Source organism: Cydia splendana, chromosome 7 (genome assembly GCF_910591565.1).
Source record: "Cydia splendana chromosome 7, ilCydSple1.2, whole genome shotgun sequence".
In the NCBI taxonomy this organism is placed as follows: domain Eukaryota; kingdom Metazoa; phylum Arthropoda; class Insecta; order Lepidoptera; family Tortricidae; genus Cydia; species Cydia splendana.
In genome coordinates, this window is record NC_085966.1 from 21522949 (window position 1) to 21543838 (window position 20890).

The window sequence follows — 20890 nt, forward strand, 5'->3', positions numbered from 1 at the left end:
TACCTGTCGACGCGCCTCCTATTGTGGTACGGCGACAACGGCGGCGGCTGGCACAAGCGATAAGAGAAACTTGAGTGGCTTTAGTAAAAGGTTCATGTGCCATACAATAGTATGAAACTTGTACCTTTTCAGAAGATTCACAATAATCACAATTTGTAAAGTTTGATTAAAAAGTAAAAATAATTGAGGTCTCCAATGATCAGAGCGATTTCACATTGTCCGATCCGACATCGGATGTAGGATCCTACATCCGCGTAGTCAGGCCGCGGGGGCGCCGTCTTTAGCGGTCACGCATACTACAATAAACATTATGCCTACACATACGGACACAAACAAATAATATCGGTCCGACAGCTGAAGAGGGGCTCCGACATGGCAGAATTTATCGGAAGCGCCTTTCCGATATCGGATGTCGGAAGGCGCCTATGACAAAAACAGCTGCAGGAGAGTGCCATTGGCATGAAGTCCGCCTTTTATGTGTTATCTATCGTTTTTTAGTAATAATGATTTATCAAATGAAATACATTATATCTTACATTTTGCTTCCTTCCTACATCCGTTAACAGATCGGAAAATGTGAAAACGCTCTACGGTGACGCTCGGATAGCAACCGTAGAGTTGTATTACTGTTGCGACATTACTGCTGCGGGCGCTGTCAATTTCCTTGATAAAATGAGTCCTGGAATGAAATCCGAATGTCACCTTGACAGATATTTTAAATTCTCCTTTTATAAAGCGTTGTGGCTGCTGAAGTGGTTAAGTAGGTATTAAGTACACCAGAAGACCAAATACGCTGAGGATGTTCCAGCTTCGATGCTCTTTAACTGTTTGTGGTGGAACTGGATTGCTGCAGGAGAACATCGAGGGCGCCAACTTCTGGCCGAAGGGTGTGTTTCGGAGGTTCCGGGACAAACTGCCGAATCCGACACAAAAGCAGACGATTCAACCGAGCTACGCCGTTCTGTCATCTGAATAGTGTTTAGATTAAGGTTTATAAAATTTATAGGTAGGTAGGGGAGACCGAGGTGAGTTTTGACAGAGGAGAGTTGTGACATTGTCGATTTTTTGGAATCTAATGACTGTTAGCGAGCTCGCAACAGTGTGCGTTTGGTAGCTCGTAACTTGAACTAACAAACGCGCGCTATTGCGACCCTGTTTTTAGTTAATAGATTCCAAAAAATCAACGATGTCACAACTCTCCTCTTACACAACTCACCTCGGTCTCCCTAAGTATGTAGGTTATGTTAGTCTATGAGGTATTTTTAATAGGTATCACCAATATACCTTATAATATTATGCCTCATTATACTTTCTATTATTTATTATCAATAACAGGTTCAAATCTTGCTTGCAATGTTTGTTAGTTAAATGAAGGCCTGGAAGTAATAAAAATACCTTCAACCACTTTTAACTTACAACTGAACTATTAAGAACTGTAACTACCTACTTATAACCATCCCCGTAACTCCGTCACTACGTTATACCGGGTGTGGCCTGTAACATGAGCAAAAAATTAAACTGTAGGCTGTACTCCTCATACTGACCAACATTTGTTCAGCGACTTTTAAAAATAACTTGTGGTTTGATTTTTATTACACTTTAATATTTATTCTAAGACGCAATGTATTGCGAATTTTGTTATGTTTAAGGCGTGACAAGCAACGTCAATCACACTAATATGGCGTGGCGATGGCGTCCATTGAAGATAATATTTATTTTGTATGAAAAATAGGGAGTCTAAATACTTCATAATTTTTAAAAGTTGTTGAACAAAAGTGCCACCGTTTGAGGAGTACAATCTATGTTTTAATTCTTTGCTCGTGTTACAGGCCACACCGTGTATAGGTACCTACGGTTTATTATCTCAAAGTATACGTCTCTTCGCTAGCTAGCTTCTTCTTCTTTAGGCTAGCTTTTCGGTGAAGGAAAACATCGCGAGGAAACCTGCATACATCTGCGAAGAAATTCAAAGGTGTATGTGAAGTCCCCGCATCCGCATTGGGCTAGCGTGGGGACTATAGCCCAAGCCCTCTCGCGTATGAGAGGAGGCCTGTGCCCAGCAGTGGGACGTATATAGGCTGAAATCATGATGATGATGATGATACGTCTCTTCGTATCCTAAAGGCGTGCTTTCAAATAAAGTAATATCTCAGTGGTAGGTACAAAATAACGATGTAGTTGATAAGTAGGTACTCATGTGGTGTTTGTTTACTGGGATGTAATTAATTAATTCGAATTAATTTTTCGTTATACTATTGACATTCAGATTAGAAGGTGTACCTTTGGGTGGTATTTCTTTGTCCAATGTCAGTGCGTCGCACTCTCTCATTAAGCAAAATGTGAGACAAAATACACATTGGACAAATAAATTGGATAGGTGGAATACCACCCTATATGATGCTTCAATCGTCAGTTAAGTCTATAATCTCCATTAAAAATCCTAAGCTTTGACGACGGGGCAACCCTACCGCAGCTCTAGCCCAGAACTCCACCATTAACCAACTCTCTTCATATATGTAGTTTTTTTCTTTTTTTAGTTTAAATAAGCTTGTTGTCACAGGTACTAGTATAAGGGGTCCCTTTGTTTGACATAGTTATGAGTAGGTATTGAAAGTCATAATGATGATTGTCAGATTATCATTAGTCATAATTCTGAAATCGTTAACTTTTCAGGATTTTCGTAGAGTTATCCTATAGATAGGTTAGGTTAGGTTATTAGGTTAGATTAGGTTTGTTTTATGGCTATCCTGAAAAGTTACGCGTTTCTGAGAAAAACTAAATTATGACTAACGAAAATGTGGACAAACTATACATTTTATGACTTAAAACTTTATGGGAAACAATAGAGACCTAGTGGTCTATAATCTACGTATATAATCATACTGAACTAGTTAGTTTTCGCACGGGCTAACTTCAAAATTGCGAATTAATTTGGATGTCTAGAAAAATTTCAATACAAAAGTTTTTCGAAAATTTGTTTTTGTAATTTTATACATGTTCCCTTAGTCAAACTCGTTCATTAAGTACCACACGGGTACAGTCAGCGTCAAAATATAATCAAACTCAAAGTGGCCAAATATTATGGTATATTCACAACACCTTATTTCCACGCTACGATATATTTGGCCAATTTGGCTGTCACTACCTATATACCACTATATAATGACCTATAACATACACCTACCAAAGTATAAGTTACATACATACGTAATACATTATAATCACGTCTATTTCGCAGAGGCGTACGCAGAGATCACGGATTTCCACTTGCTACGATCCTGACATACCTCTTTTGCTTCGTTCACTATTATAACATTCCTCATACACGCTCGTCGGTTTAGGGTGCTCTTGACCTGGCCTTTCTTCAGGATTTCCCCGATCTGCCGGGCTAGCACATAATTGGCGCGACAGTATCTCGCGGCGAGATAGACTAACCGTCCCTCTTTTATTAACATAGATAGAAAAAGACGGGTAGTCTATCTCGCCGCGAGATACTGTCGCGCCAATCATCTGCTCGGCCTACTGACCACCGAAAGTCCGCCGAGGTCTACCCCCTCCAACTCCGAAGAAGCGCTAAATACAAGTTAACGTGAGAAAAACATCCTTTACAAAAAGGAGTGGTAATTCTTTACAACTGCAAAAGAACTTCCTTAGAATCGCTGTTATACAGAATATAAACAGTAATCGAGAGGCATTCGAGCGCCCGCGTTGCGTGAGCGATAGCGAACACAAATCACGTTGAATTTCACGGCCTATTGCGGGTGACACTTCAAAAGCCGGCGGCGGTCACGGTGGAGATGTTAAATACAGTAACATAACCGCAAATGTGAGCTGTAGGAAATACTCAAGAGTGATCAAAGATAATTTAAAGCTTTGCAAAATATAGACCAACAAGCTACCTACTAAAAATGACATTTTATCAAAGTGACACTAGAGGCTGCAGTCACATAGCTACCGTAAGATACGGAAACACATGTAATGCAACTTAGAGTGACATTCCATTTCCAACTGCAACTGCAATACTGTTTATTTTACTATGGAAATTGACAATGACAGCGACGCGTTCAGTACTGGGACCTATTTCTCGTACGTTACAAGTCTTGTAATACAAGTGTGTATCTATGGTAACGCTTATATTTCAATATTTTTTACAAGTTTCCGTTTCACGTAAATGTATAATTGTTACAAGAGCGGGGATAAAAGAGTTTTCACAAGTGTTGTTGTTTCACAAGTTGACAAACACTAGTAGATATTATATACTAAAATAGTAATTTCGTTTCTCAAAAGCTGTACTTTATACTTGTAGCTTGTGACTTATCACGAAATAATGAGGAGTCTCTACAAACTGCTAATATGCGTTTTGGTAAAAATCGATTAATAAATAAATGAAGATATTGCATTTTTAAGATCTCAAACGTGTAAGTTTTGAATGCACTTCGTTAAAATCAGTAATATTATTTAAATTTAGCTTTTATTCTCCAAAAAAAAAAAAACAGTAAACTCATTCCTATGAAATTATTATAATTGGTAAAGAACCAGTAAATGACCAATAACATAATAATTTTTTAACGAATTCACCCGTATTATAAAAAAAAAACTGACCCACCCTGAAGCTTGTAAACATTCATAGAGTGACTGACGAAACTGAGTTTGATTTTACACTTGTAATTGATAATTTTGAGAAACGCTTTTCATTACTACTTGTATTATTATACGCTTGTATATTCAGAAAACACAAGTCAGCACTAGTCAGCCATTTTATTTTCCTCTTATTAAGATTATGATGCATAACAGTGACATTGACATTAAGATAACATTTATAATGGCCATTGCATTTCCTTTTTGCATAGTAAACAAACCTATTTTCTAACTTTAGACAGCCGCCTTGTAGCACTTGTAGTAATCATTCCTACGAGAAACAGAATTAAAACACACTTGTACAATGAAATTTTAAATGTAAGCTTGTAGACTTGTGAACTTGTAACGTACGAGAAATAGGCCCCTGGTAGTGCAGCTGCGGTTAGAAATGGAATGTTACCATTATGCGACTAAACTGTACACGTAACAACAGTAATTTTAATAAGCTAAATTTGTCATAAAATTAAAGTTATTCAATTGTTCTTCTAAATTTTCACTGTAATTTTACATGTAAAATGTATTGTTATTGGATCATTAAAAAATGTAATTACTTGTTGTACTACAATGTTTAATTACTCGTACCTACCTATCACACATTGCGATCAGCAGATTGGTAAATGTAAAATTTCCGATTGCGATAAATTACAATTCGACAATAATATTATGTAATATTTAAAACTTTCTCGCTTTGAACACATATTAACTCACATTTATAGACGGGTCTAACGCGAATTTTATTCAATTACCTTTATTTACCGACGTTTTGACACAGGTTTCACTGGTCGTGGTCGCGGCTGACTGAAGTCCCAGCAAAATGTCAAAACAGAGATTTGTGCGCAAATCTGTTTTGAGTTAATAATATTATGTTCAATTTTAATATTTTTATATCAAAACTTTAAGAAATTTAAAATCAGAATTTAAACTATATATGCTTAAAAAATCTCGTTGAAACATGACCCGCTGTTATAGACACGTATACTCTGCATCTACACAGTATCACAAGATGATGTCGTAATGTACAAAGTTCTGATGCAAAAAGCGATGAGACATATTTGGGTTTCGCTTATTGTGTATCTGTGTGAATAACGTTTTGAATACTTGATATCATACAAATGCCAACAAACTGTCTACAGTTTGGCGAAACTTTTGTATACCTAAACATAAGTATATTTTTTGAAATAAATAAATTAAAAAAAAAAAAAAAAAAATGGAAAACGTCTAAAATATTTTTTACCTACTTTTTTGTGATGTAGTTTTTTGGTTACAAAACTTACTTTGATTTTTATCTATAAATGGAACTTTAATATTAGGACACCTATTCCTTTCTAAAGAGAGGCAGCACGGGGAGCACGAGGAATTTAGTACATTGACCCGCCTGTTCCTATCTCTTTCGCACGCGCATAATTATGTTATCCCGTTCTCACAGTGTCATTGACCTCCGTCGTCATGGGCAGGACAGCAGTATAATTAGGTACTGTACGAAATTCCTTTCTTTACTCGTGTTTGCCAAGGTCGCAGCCTCGGGAAAAATCGGAAACCTTCGTTTATTTTCGGCCTAATGGCGGTAGGCACGAAACTATCACGCTACGACAATTATTACTTCTTGGCCATTTTCTTTCACATTATTTCTTTGCTTTAGTTTCTATTAGCCGTCACGAAAAGCAATTATTGCTATTGCTCATTCTGAACTTGTCTTTTATGAAAGACAAATAACTCCTTATTATAGTAAAAGTAATAAAGTAATAGCATATAAGCTTTGTGTTGAAACAAGTTTCTACGTTACAAATCATTGCTTAAAATGTTAGAATAGCATTTTTTTTGTTTGTTTGATTTTGGTGTTTTATTTGACGAAGTATGTTGTGGATACTATTTTTGTGTGTAGCAAGTAGCAACTATGACGAAGCCTGCACTGTGGATTGATATTGTATTTAAGTTGTTTTTTTTTTGTATTTTTAATAAATGATTGTGAATAAAACTAAACATCATTACTATTCTGTTTTATTCTGATAACTGTCTTCCATTTTTTATTACAAACAGTTCAAATTGAAGATTAGCAGTCTGTTCAAAAAACTTCTATGTTAACTCCATCCATTTGACAACACCGAACAAATAATAGTTATTTTCATCTAAAACAGTTTATTACATTGTAAATATTATTTCTATAAAATGTCTATTATTTTGTAAATAAAATAATATGTTATATATTAATCTCGTAACTAAATTGAATTAAATATAACAAATATGGAAAAGTACATAGGTATAAACAAAGATTCTTAATACATAATTTTGATAACAATATATCAACAACAAACAACACAACTTTAGTTCATTATTAAAAAATATATGAAAAAAAAAATAGGTCTTTTAATACTTTCTGTCGTAGACCGGCATTTTTTTTTCTAAAAACTTAATGAATTATCATCATGTATAATTTTAATAACTTTTTACCTATTATCACAAACAATTGAAATATAATCAAAAGAGTAGGGCGTGGCAAAAAGTGGGCAAAAAGTTGTACTTAATACAATTACAAAAAAAAAATGTTTGTATGAAAGATTAACATTTACATAATACAGCTGAATACAAAAGCTTGAAAAATGTGTAAGGTTTACTCGGGTAATTCCGAATGTCGAAAACTGTCGGATAATTCCGAAAAGAGACTTTTATTATGAAGGAATTAAGGGTGATTTTCATCTAAATTTCGGAATTATCCGACATTCGGTAATACCCGAATACACCTTACTTGATTTTAATTACATAGGTACAATTAAACTATTCCTCTTTTCATTAAAATCATATTTTATTAATCTAGGTATCTTTTTTTTCTGTAATTTTCCGATAACACTAACTAATGTCATTTCACTCTTGTCTTTCATATTGATGTGACAATTTATATACGACCTATAGGTATTGTGGCTACAGGGCACTATTATAAAAATACTGTTTAGGATCATACATATTTTGACACTGAATTAATATTGTACTACAAAAGGCAAGGCTAAATATACAAATCTAAGACATGCAAGTATTCTAAGTAAATTAATAATTAACACAATCTCAATTAAAACATTGAGATTCTCTGAACTCAAAATGTGTAAAACATGGTCACAATAAAAAGTTTTTGCATTTGTTAAAGTATTTGGTTAAATGCTATACAAATAAACTCAATACGGGTAAGTACGGCTAGCCGTGCTACTTGCGTTTTTGGCAAGTGTATGAACTCGCAATAAACACTAATAAATGTGTAAACAGGCCCCAATATAAAAGTCAGCCACACTTAATCCTAGAGACACTTACCCGTATTAACATTAAAATTTTTAACTTCTGATGTGTTTGTTTTTTTTTTACTTTTCTCCATATTCATATTGTCCATGTACTCGTAATTAATAGTTTATCGAAACAAAATGATGATTTATTTGTTTATAACAAGCTATTTTTTTATAACTTATCCAACTACGGTTTTATTTTCGTAGAACAATCTCATTTCTCAAAGTCTGTTAAAATGTGTTTTGCACAGTAGAGTTTATTATGTTGCTTTCCAACACAGAAGGGTCCTTATGCTTGAAGTTCAAAAAGGACGTTTCCATATGAAATTCTGATAAAAACGTCCGTATTGCATAATATGAAACATAAGGACTCTTCTCTGATGGAACGCCACATATTACCGAGAAAGCGTAGATTTGATATTTTATTTGATTTTCCAAATATAATATTATCACTTGCTTGCTGCCTTTTGATCAACTCTTTTTTTTTATTTCTGATCACGTAAAACCTAAAATCTAATAATATCGAGTCTACACTTTATAGAAACGGTTTAGGCCCTTAGTACTAAACAATGCTTAGACTAACAGATAATTGACTATTTTATTTTATGACGCTGAAAAACTTTAGCTGGGCTCGTGCTTAAAGCTTTTAAGCGTTCCGTCGTTTGTAATGTGGCTATAAAAATAGTTTAAATAAATTATATAATTATATTATAAGCATTATAAGGTAAGGTGGGGCAAGACTATCACCGGGGTAAGACTATCACTTTTATGGAATCCTCATACTGTTTGTCTTGCCCCGAGCAAAATAAACTATGTTAGTCTTACCCGACCTTCTAATACAATAATATTATTATTTAAATATAATTATTATAATATCTGAAAATGTCGATTCATAATAATGTAGTTTGTTGTTCAAAAAAAAATCTTAAGTTTTTTTATGTTAATAGAAAAAAAAACATTCAGAATTTATAGCCACATAACAATACAGACTTTGAATTTAAAACGGTCGATCATACATCTCTTTTGATATAAATACTTATTATGTTTTTACAACGGCTTTCTCTAAAGCAACACTTAAAGTGATTATTGTTATGTTCTTAGCTAGAATTATAAAGAGACTTGAAGTTTACATACATCACTACAACTATTATATACACACATTCTAACAATTTATTGTCAGTTCTGAACTTTATGACTGAAATTAACTTACCAACGAATAGACTATTTACAGTTAATATCAGTTGTTTGGCTTTTAAAAAGCCTTATACATCTTAAAACACTTTCTACACATCTCATTCTATACACTGAAAGCATTCTTACTGAATTTAAAATACAGTATTGTCTTATCATAAACAACATTTGAATAGTCATTCAAAATTGTGCGCGTGTAGCCCGGGGGTTGGTAAATTCACGCCTTATGCCCCACATACATGGACTAGGTGATGTGGAAATCACCCCGGAGGAGTCTCGTGAAGGTCTTTTTGAATTGCTGGTTAGCAAGAGCGTAGCAGAAAGGGTTAATAGGACTATTAGCATAGCACAAAAAGTACGTGAACATGTATAAATGTTTGTTCGTACAGGGCGGATCTGTGCAGAAACCTTCCACTAGAGCTAAAATGTGATAAGGCGTCCAACATACTACGAACGCGCCGAGAATAAACGAAATGGTCCTAAACGCCTTCCTTGCCCTGTTTTCCGATTTCGACTTCTGCCGCCCGATGCTCGGGAATAGGCCGTCGCGCTTCGAACGTTTAACTTTTAATTTCTTTCCAATGTTTTTAACAAACTCTTTCTTCGAGTCGCCACGGCCTGACCCAGTAACGGCGGGGCTAGACGCTTCGCTGTTTTCCACGGCCGGCGTTATGCAAGCGTTTAGTTTCAATGGTGAGATCATTTCAGGCCGCTTCGGTGACTGCTGCTCGTTATTATTGGAAGACGTTGACACTAAAGTGATCACTGGCTTGGGTCTCTCTCCCGTCGTCAAACTAACTTCTGTGTTAACTTTTATAGGCGGTGGCGGTGAAAAGCTTGTTTTAGGAGCCGGCGCTTTGGCCTCCGCTGTAGCTCTAATAAGAGCTGCTTGCAAAAGGGAAGTATTAGTTACATTGGTTGCACTATTCAAAGTTGGTGGAGATGACGGTTCAGTTGCAGTTGGAAACGTCACAGAAGAGGGCGGACTTTCGTTAGTTGGTGTAGGAATCACGATGGAGCTCTCGTCCATATATCTCAAATCAGCGCCATCCATTCCAACCAGTACGTCATAAGTATTGCCATCTCTTACTACTCTAACAGTTCTTGTTCGAGAGGATTCGGAATAAGACGGAGGGCTTTCGGAGACAGAAGGGCTACATCTGAACTCAGAAGGTGGAGGTATAATTCTTTGAGCAATAGTTGTCGATACTTCTCGTTGTTCAGACGGCGTAGCGATACCTGAAGACGTCGGTGTGGTGACACTAGTGTTTGACGGAGGCACTGTCGGCGCTTGCACGGCTGGTCCAGTCTGAGACGTATCAGGGTTGTCAGTGTCAAGTAAACTTTTTTCGGATATCTGCGACAGAGAAGATTTAGGTTTATCAAGTTCTTGTTTCGTTACAGAGGTTTGTTTTGAATCTGTTTTGATTAACATTCCGCCGTTCATTCGCATGTTGTTGAGCAGTTGAAGCGCTCCGGTTTGCATCACGAGGTTGGCTACAGACGGTCGCTTTTTGACGTTGGTTTGAGTTGTGCTTTCATCATCGGAGTCGAAAGCGGGACTGCTAGACCTTTCCGCTTCTACTTGATCTTCTTTCTTATCTCCGTCCGATTCAGCAGTTGTTGATGTGGCCGTAACAGTAGCGCTACTTTTGTGAGCTGATGATTTTTGGCTAGAATTAGAATCAGTTGATCCTCCAAGTGTAAGTAAAGGTGCTGCTAAAGATCCTTTAGAAGTTGAATCTTTTCTTATAGATTCGGATACCTTCATTTGGTCTTCACTAGAAATTGTGGCTTTGGAAAGTGCCGCCATGCCTGCAGCGCGTCCAGCCATTCCTGACATGACACCTGCACTCAAAGCCACCATGGATTGCATCTTTCTTTGTTTCGCCTCACTTTTCTTTTGCATATCATAAGCAGTCTTAAATATTCCCGCGTATAGCACGATTAGGACAATCAATGTAGTCCAGTAATATCCGATAATTAAAGCTGTGTTAAAAATGGGATCCTTTAGGAACTGTACAGCGCATTCTCCTTCTTGCAAATCCCTGTAGCCGATGAAGTGTTCCCATCCAAATATAGTTGTAAAGAACAGTAAGGCTGGTATAATCCAGGTGACTGTCACCATCCAAATAACTCGGTTCTTAGTTCTCCAGGCCCTGTATCGAGCTGCTATTTTAACGCTGCAGAATCTGTCTACAGTAATAAGGAGCACAGTGTATTGTGATACTAGACAAACGGTGTAGTCGACGGATAGCCAGAGATCGCACAATAGAGGGCCGAGATGCCAGTAGCCTTTCAAAACGTAATCTGTGTAAAATGGCATGGATATTGTACCTGCGGACAAGGACAATCTTACTTTAATAGAGGCAACAGCTGAATTTCTCGAGCTTTAGTGGAATTGAATTGCTAACCGTTGCATGCAATTTGTAGGGGTTATTTTCTTTTTAAATAACGTTTGTGGAAACACATTTCAGGTACTTATTTAAAGAAGATAAACCTGAGGCTATTGGAGAATAATAATGTGACAGCTTCAATTATTCAGAGAATTCGCAAATCATTTTTTTTTATTTGGTCATCGTCGCAAAAGAGGTCTAAACTACAATAAAATAATAATAAATAAACGCGTTGGGAGGAAAAATTGATTGTACATTTTTCTTCATTAAAACGGCATATTAAAGAAGCGAGTGTCGAAAGATGATTTTGAAATTATTTACAATAGATATTCAGTTGAATTTTACTATAGCAAGAATCCGAGAACCCGAGTGTTTGTCCTTCCCTATGAGCAGATCTGTAGCGTGCGAGGCGATGAAGTAGTTGCTGGGCTGGCTGATAGTCTGGTCCACAAGGATCCCAATAAGCACCAGAACACTGCCGCTGACTTTCAGCAAAATACTCAAGAGCAGACAGCATGAATATTTATATTGGTAATATCTCACCTATGAGCAGATCTGTAGCAGCAAGCGAGGCGATGAAGTAGTTGCTGGGCTGCCGAATAGTCCGGTCAACAAGGAAGGCCATGAGCACCAGGACATTGCCGCTGACAGTCAGCAGGATGACCAGCAGAAGGCATGTGGCGAATATCGCGGCCAGCCACAGCGGGAATGGTGGGAGTATTGGTTCCTGAGGGGGAAATAGTAATGTTAATTGTATTTCAAATGAAGCGGTGATGGCCGAGTAAATCTGACGCCCGACTTTCAATCCGGAAGTCGCGGGTTCAAAACCTATGGTAGGTATAGCATTTGTTATTTACCACTAGATTTTCGATGAAGGAAATATCGTGAGGAAACCTGCATACAACCGTGATGAAATTTGAAGGTATACACCAGTGGTGGGCAAACTTTCTTCATAGGGGGCCAGAAAGTTTAGGAAATTTAAGTGGAGGGCCAGAATTGTAGCCTAAATTTATATTGATTTATGATAATCGTGGGCCAATGCCATATAGCCCATATACTAATTATTTCATAGGACCGGCGGCGGGCCGGATAAAATCCATTCGCGGGCCGGAGCTGACCCGCGGGCCGTACTTTGCCCACCACTGGTATACACTTTGAAGTCCCCAACCCGAATTGGGCCAGCGTGGGGATTATAGACCAAACCGCTGACATTAAGGACCATCATTAAGGAGATGTTTGTGCCCAATTTTGTCAGTCAAAAACTTTAAAAGATGATTTTTTACAGCATACCTACTTAACTGCAATCACTGTTTTATTTTGTTGACTAGCTAAATATTAAAAGAAAATAGATTAGCCAAAGTAAAACTGAACGTAAATAGTCACTAAAGTTTGTACATATAATAGCTAAACTAACACAAAGAAAATGGAAGGTACCTAGCGAACCTGCCCTATCGTCAAGGTTGCATTGACTTTGAAATACCGTTTATTTTTTCTTTGCTACAAAATAGGCTTCTTTTATATCCATTTTGACTCACAACCGCCGCTTTATAAGAAAAAAGCAAACAAATGACTTCATACGCCTTTCACAATCGATAAAATGCCACAGCGATTCGGATCGGCAAACCTATCTTCTGAGTTTTCTATTACAAGGCTAAAATGCTTGAAACTAGGCTAATTTGCTCTATTAAGTATTCTATTTACTGCTTACGGAATCGGTTTCTGAGATATTTACACTTACATTTAATATTGTTTACGAATACAATACAAGGTGATCGAAATCGGTAGATGTTATTTGTGTTCTGCAGATTCTTTTGAAGTTCAAATAAAAAGCTGTTTAGGTATTTTTGTCAACATCAACAAAATTGTTTTGTTTTGCAATATTTTGGCGTAAACAACGTAGGAAACTATATGCTTATATCTGGGGTACAGCTGCTGATCAATGCCTCCGCTAAGTCGAGCAAAATTATCGCTCTTCTAGTTCTCATTCGCACTCATATGTTAACAAACCAGATGGCTTCTGTTTTGAACAAATTTATCTTTAAGCGAGGTATCGCGACTCAACAATTGGCAAGAAGTAGCGCAGGATCAAAAAATTATAATGTTGGCTTGTGTCGGAAGTCTCATTTTGGTGTCAAGGTTAAGGGTAAGGGTCATTGTAGGTCTGTGCTTATTTCTTACCAGCCCGTTGTTGTCCAAGGAGTTGTTATAGTAGTATACGTCAGAGTAGTTAGACCCGTTGAGGAGGTAGATATTCTGGCACTCGCTGGGACTGTCGGTCGGGAGGCACGTGCGTTGTTTCAGTTTTAACAGTTTCCTGCAAATAAGATACTTATTTAGTTTATTTCACCAGCAACAGATTTTTCATTTCTCATGCTCTGAAAGTGGGGTGGGTGGGATACATCACGTTTTTTTTAAACACATGTATTTTACTTTCCTCGTATTCGAAAAGAAAAGTATAGTGTCTGACTCCAATGAAAGTCTACCCACTACGTTTGAGCACCAAACTACCTTGACTTGAGTGCCTGGCCTCCCTTGGTTAACAATCTACTTTAATTCCAGACCATGTTCTACTCAAACGATAGCTGGAAGTTCTTTAAAGGAAACAAATAATTGTATTCATTGATTGGACTGATTGTTGGAAAGCACGTATGTTCCTTCAGTTTCAACAGTATCCTGACAACAACTCTCGTATTTAGTTTCTATCCGACATAGTTCTAAAATAGCCTGGAGAATTGCATTTGATGCACAGTTTAATTCTATTCGACTGCATTTGTAAAAGTTTAAAGCTCTTCGTATTGGTTTTGGTTTCAATTCCTGTATGTTAGGCATGCATATTTATTTCATAAAATATTTGTATACAAGTATTTACTTTAACGATCGAATGTGACAGAAGTAGTTTCAAACTGCAGGGTCATAGTGAAAAGCATATTTTGGGACTATTTTGCAATGGGAATAGAGTAAGTATAATCGACAACTTATGCTTTTGGCGCAATTTGGGCGTCTAAATGAGAAGAGATGTTTTTAATTTAGTAACTATTGATTACAGGAGAGTTGAGGCGTATGATTACACTACATAATGCATGATTGTATTGTTTAAGAATAAAATAAATGAAATGATATTTATTTAAGCTAAACACTGTTATGTGCGTGGCCTCAATAGTAGATTGTTAACCAAGGGATGAAAGGTACTCATTTCACCCGCGTTAAACACTCTACTTTTCATTTTGAATACGAGGAAAGTAAAAAAAAATATAATAGAGACTAATCAAAAACGTTCAAAATATTATTTAAGCTAAAACAGAGTACCTGTGCAAAAATGTAAAAAAAAAAATTAAATAATGGTGTCCTAGAACAGAAAAGTGACCTTTTGATCATCCCTCCCAGCAGGGCAGGAAAAGTGTCACTTTGATCCTTCCTAGCAAGGAAGAAAAAGCTCTTTTCCAAATAGGTGATGTGAAAAAGCTATTAACGATAACTACGTAAAAGCATACGAGTAAACACTCACCACTGTGTAATAAAAGTCGTGCCGATGGTGTATATCGGTGTAGATCTATTGACGTCGAGGCTTTCCGTCGAGTTCATTATGGTATCGAAGGCTCTATTATTGTCTACGGTTATCTGCCGGACGCCTCAAACGCCTGGAGTCTGAAACAAATGGGTGTTGTTGAAAATTTGTTATCTCTGTGCGTCAACACGTCTGTAGGGAAAAGCAGACAAATAGAAAAGGTTGAAAGATTTGTGTAGATGTAGAATGTCAAATGTTAAAACTTGGAGGTGAGAGTAGATCCCTGAGGACCTTCTATTAAAGTTGGATGTCCTGTCAAGGCCATTTCGTTATAGCGCTATAATATGACTGAATGACGTAATTTTTTTTCACCACACTAGCTGGTAAAGGCTTTCTTGAATGTTCACAAACTGGTGAGAAAGTTGCATTTTATCCACATGTGTGGCAAAGTTATCTGATGCAACTTTTGAGTTGTTTCCTTAATGTTGTCCGGTTGAATTGACTTTTAAATAATGATTTTGAATGATAAATATTAAATAATAATAACGTTCATTTGGATTTGTTTTTGTTTGATATTTTACAGTTAGTATTTTCCTCGCGTTGGTGTGGTGAAATATATGGCGCAGAGACGTGGACCTTAAAGAAAGCCGACCGTGACCGCATTGATGCTTTTGAGATGTGGTGCTGGCGCAGGATGCTGGGGATTCCCTGGACAGCACATCGCACCAACGTATCGATTCTTCAGGAGCTCAAGATCCAGACGAGGATTTCTACCACCTGCCTACGAAGGATGCTGGAGTACTTCGGACACATAGCCAGGAAAAGCAGCGATAATCTCGAAAAATTAGTGGTCACTGGCAAAGTGGAAGGAAACAGACCTAGGGGCAGAAGCCCGATACGTTAGACTGACCAGGTTCGCACCACCCTCGACACCACCGTACACGACGCTCTTCACGAGGCAGCAGATAGAAGTGTGTGGCGCCGAGTGGTCCACACAAAACTATTTCGACGAGATGGTCACGACCCTCAGCATTGAGGAAACCGACGCGAGGAGGAGGTGTGGTGAAAAATTTTGCGTTTCACTTGGTGGCAAAATTTGTTTAACCCTCGTGCCTTGTAACCTTGGCAACGCTCAAGATTCCACTTTTCGAACACTCGCTGTGTCGTTCAATTTTGGATTCTTTGGCTTGCTTGGGTATCAATATTACAACTTTGCCCCTTGTAAAACAAATAAATATTAATAGCTCAACAGTTCATTTTGAAGCGTTATTGAGCTTACTGATGTATAAGATTTTTTTCAGCCTTAATAATATAAACACTTTATTAAGGTAGAAAAAATATCTTATAAGCACAACCTTTCACAAGTTACTAATAAGTTTAAGTTTGGTACCAATCCCGAAGATTTAACTAGATGTTAGGATTATTTCAAATCCAATCCAAAATAGACTCGTTCTTCGAACTCACAAATCAATATCTTATTTTCATCCATTGAATCCCGACTTCATCTTTAGCATAAGATCATTGTCTCCAGACTCCATTAACGAAGTTCAGTAATCTGATATTAACCTCATTAATGTAGACGAAGTTTAATCGAATTTTGATAAAACATTAGCCTGTTGTTTGAGATTTCCTTTCTTTATTGTGGGTTGTGTAATCAGGACCAGCGCTTAAAAAAACATAACTGCGCAGCTCTTTGGGGGATTAAACAATTAGGGAATTTTGGAAGAGTTATAAGATTAATAAAATAGCCACACCCAATACAACGTAGTCTGAACATAAAAAAAGTATTTCTAAGATTCACGATGTATTTAATTTTTTGCGGTAACTGTAGTTTATGGACACATGCATCCCGACTCCGTAAAACCACTCAACTATTGTTCAATAATAAAAATCAATGCTATTTTCGAGTTCGTCTGAGATATTCTTCAATTTATGAGCATATTTTATCTTAAAACTGCGTCTTTCAACTAACGCGTTAACGAAGATTATTATCTTCGTTAAGGCGAGCTTGTTTTGGACCATAAATAGTTGAGAAATTTTAAACTAAAGTTGGCAATTTTACAGTTCTTGATTCCTAAAAACAAATTAGTTTAGTTTAGTTTATTTATTTCATAATGATAAATTACAGTATAAATTATTCTTACGCTAATCTATATGAATTTACATTATGATCGTCAATATAATTTAGCATGCAAACGTAATTATACAATGTCAGCAATGATAATCAAATTACAAATTTATAATTTAAAAAGAAATTTGAGAACTATCGTCAAATTGAAAAAAAACTCAATATATAACAGAATACATGTCTAATATCTCATAATGATCGTCATACTAAAACTAAGAGTGGTAATCATAGGTAATAAGTTCAGAACGAAGGTCAAATAAAAACAATTTTACATAAGCTAAGTATAATATCAAATAGTTATTTCAATTTTAATTCCATGTATTCGTCCACTGAATATAATGGGTTATTCAATAAAAAGTTCCTCAGTTGACGTTCAAATGCTTCGTCAGATATTTCAGTTCTTAATTCGGCGGGTAGACGTTCGTAATAAATGTATCTATATTTTAACTTTTTTGCCGCCATTGACTTGATATAAAGTCAGTACATTTCGTGCCCCACACCCCTCGACTTCATATCAAGTCGTGGTTTTGGTCAGCTTTGTTTACGTGCAATTCTAGACATGGCGTTGATGACACTTTATTACTTCACTGACGTGGCGGCGAAAAGGTTAAAGTCTCTAATTTTCCCGCAAACTGCCCCATGAAACATCATTAGGCTATGAGCAGCCATTTGCGTGGGTGTTACTCACCTTGCGAGATAAGGCCCCGGCCTGACGGATGCCCGCCGTCCGGCTCTCGTCCGGAAGCATCGTGTGATCGCGGCTCACGTCTGTGGAGGAAATAGGGCGATAACGTGTGGTTGAAATTTGTGTTTTTGGTGTGCAGGTTTCATGTCGTTCGACTTTCAGATTACAGCTGTTTTTTAAAGCAACAACAAGTTTATTTTCACCACACCAGCTCGGAAAGGCTTACTTTTGCACTTCAAAAACTGATAGCAAAGTTGCATTTTATTCACATGTGAGGCAAAGTAATCAAATGCAAATTTTGAGTTGTTTTCTTATGTTTGCTGGTAGAATTGACTTTTAAATGATGATTTTGGATGATAAATATTTAAAAACATTCATTTGGATTTGATTTTGTTTGATATTTTACATTAAATATTTGCTTCGGGTTGGTGTGGTGAAAAATGTTGTGTTTCACTCGGAGGCAAATTTTGTTTAACCCTCGTGCTTTGAAACCCTCGCAACGCTCAAGATTCCATTTTCGAACCACTCGCTACGCTCGTGGTTCAACTTTGGGATCTTTCGCTTGCTTGGGTATCAATATTAGCACGAGCGGTTAAACAACAACTTTGCCTCCTTGTAAAACAAATAACTATTAAACTGAAACAAGGAAAAAAAATACATATATAAAGAGAGTTAAAGTAGTATGACTATTGCGAAGAGATTTGAGCTTAATATGCGTCAACACAGACGGGTATTTTTTCGACTTTATGAAATTATCTTCTTCTGAAGAAGAAAGGTAAATGGCCGTTTATGCCAGTGCTTATTAAGTAAAACTGCAAAAAGATGTCATTCATCTCCAAAACCCGCCACGTACTCTGATATTTATTCTGATATACACCGTGTTTTTATTGAATTCCGTTAACTTCGGGGTATAGTTAAGTACGTTTATAAGAACTAAATGGCATAGTTAATTTTCAAAAAAAAAATATTTTTTGTTTTCTTTTTTGTTTTTTTTTTGTTTAAAAAGTAATTAAATGTAGCATATAGCGTTGTTGTAACACGGGCATTACATTTAACTCAACCAAACAATTGAAATCTGTGACATATCAATGTCATTTCGTACATCAATCGACCGAGATTGTACTTAAGTTTAGTAGCAAATGTATGAACTCATTCTAAACACTAATCAATATGTAAGCCGGCCCTAAGGCAAGTGTACACGCTTGTAGAGGCCTTATAGTAAAAAAATAAATTATGGATTATCTCCGAAATGGACTTAATTAGAACATCGGTGTCTTTGAGAAAGTTACTTGATTTAAGCTCAGGAATGCACCCTTGAAATTAACGGAAATAAAAAAAAACACGGTGTATATTGAATCACAGTGTATGGCGATACTAATACGCTGGGCGAAATAGTGGCCAGCCCTCTGGTCACCAGAAGCCTCTGTTAGGCGCGCCAACAAGTCTTTGTACTTTATTCTGGATACCTTGTCCGTTGTCGGCGATCTGGGCCAAATTTTTTATCTATAGATTTTTATGTTTTATTATGTTTGTTTATTTCTTTCTTTGTATTTATCAATAAAATCCTTGAATCACATATTTATTTTTAGTTATATCTCACCCTGAATTTTGAGTGATCACCCGTGTATGCGTTCTAAATCAAAAACACGCAAAACTTTCTCGATTAAACAACTAGATGATCGCTAAGCTAACATCGGCCTATGAATTCATCTAGATTGTATTTCAGTTATAAAGTTAGATTTGACTCGTAGGAGTTTACCGAACTTACCGAAGCTACCGAACTTACCGAAGCTACCGAACTTACCGAAGCTACCGAACTTTACCGAAGTTTATTTTACTTGGACACGACGACGGTTAGTCGATATCGCTGTTTAGCTTGAAGTTTAAGTATACGGGATAAACTATGACGAGGCTATAAGAACTGGGGGCATACTGAGACCACCGAAGTTCGTAAATTGCGGGCTTCTTCTCTGTCACTCTAATTACGTCTTAATTGGGGTAAAAGAGAAAAAAATGCCCGCAATTCGAATTTCGATTTTCGCGGTAGTAGGCCTGCAGTGCAACTTTTATGATCCTGCTCATTTCATAATTAGGATTAAACAGCGATGATTCTGTTACTGTTAATACACGAGCTTCGATGTAAATTAGTTCGTCTACTTCCACACAACAATTTCGTTTATTCTAATAAATTTTACACATGAACATAAATGACCCAGTATTGGGAACCATAATAGTAATGTTTAATCTAGTTTATTTTGATCGTATAATAAATTCCATGAGACTTTTATTGCTGAGAAAATGTACTTTTCAAAAACATATTGTCCTCTCCTACAGCACTGCTGCATGCATGGGCTCGAAACAAAATTGTCAGTACATTGGCAGAGTCGTGTTGCTTTCCCTAGTAATAGCCCTTTTCACATCTGTTATATTCCTACCCGTCAAATAAAAAATAAAAAATCTTTATATTTTTCTTTCAGTGCAAAACGGTATTTCTTATATTTGGATTTAGTTATTGTAGAATATTAACATAATAAAATTAAACAACAGTAGTATAAGAATTAAATGTTAGGTAGTGATTTTTAAACTAAAACATTATATTTGTACAAACGCGAGAACCTCCAAAATTGGTCTGACTAGACGAAAACATATGCATCGGAGCTCGTACATACAATCTTTTAACAGACACTTTATGAGTCTAGGAAAGCTGTAATATTCTGTAGGTATGCAGCCATTTAATAGTAAGAATGTATAACAGTTAAATAGGTTGGTGATCATAATTTTCTTGTCCGTAATAACTATATTTAATATAGTCACTATAGGTCTTCTTCTTCCTCGCGTTATCCCGGCATTTTGCCACGGCTCATGGGAGCCTGGGGTCCGCTTGACAACTAATCCCATGATTTGACGTAGGCACTAGTTTTTACGAAAGCGACTGCCATCTGACCTTCCAACCCAGAGGGATTTAAACTAGGCCTTATTGGGAATTAGTCCGGTTTCCTCACGATGTTTTCCTTCACCGAAAAGCGACTGGCAAATATCAAATGATATTTCGTACATAAGTTCCGAAAAACTCATTGATAC

The 20890-nt window shown here is 36.6% G+C and overlaps 1 protein-coding gene across 1 annotated transcript in view; it reads right to left on the bottom strand.

Moving 5' to 3' along the window:
- Positions 1–8779: 8779 nt before the first annotated feature.
- Positions 8780–20890, bottom strand: part of LOC134792360 (muscarinic acetylcholine receptor gar-2) — a 28321-nt gene continuing 16210 nt past the window's right edge. The window contains exons 2-6 of the mRNA XM_063763638.1: positions 17813–17892; positions 14997–15136; positions 13670–13805; positions 12035–12218; positions 8780–11432 (exon numbers count right to left, since the gene is read on the bottom strand). Coding sequence (XP_063619708.1) covers positions 9340–11432; positions 12035–12218; positions 13670–13805; positions 14997–15073 — 2490 coding nt within the window. The 5' untranslated portion in view covers positions 15074–15136; positions 17813–17892 and the 3' untranslated portion in view covers positions 8780–9339. The remainder of the gene's footprint in view (positions 11433–12034; positions 12219–13669; positions 13806–14996; positions 15137–17812; positions 17893–20890) is intronic.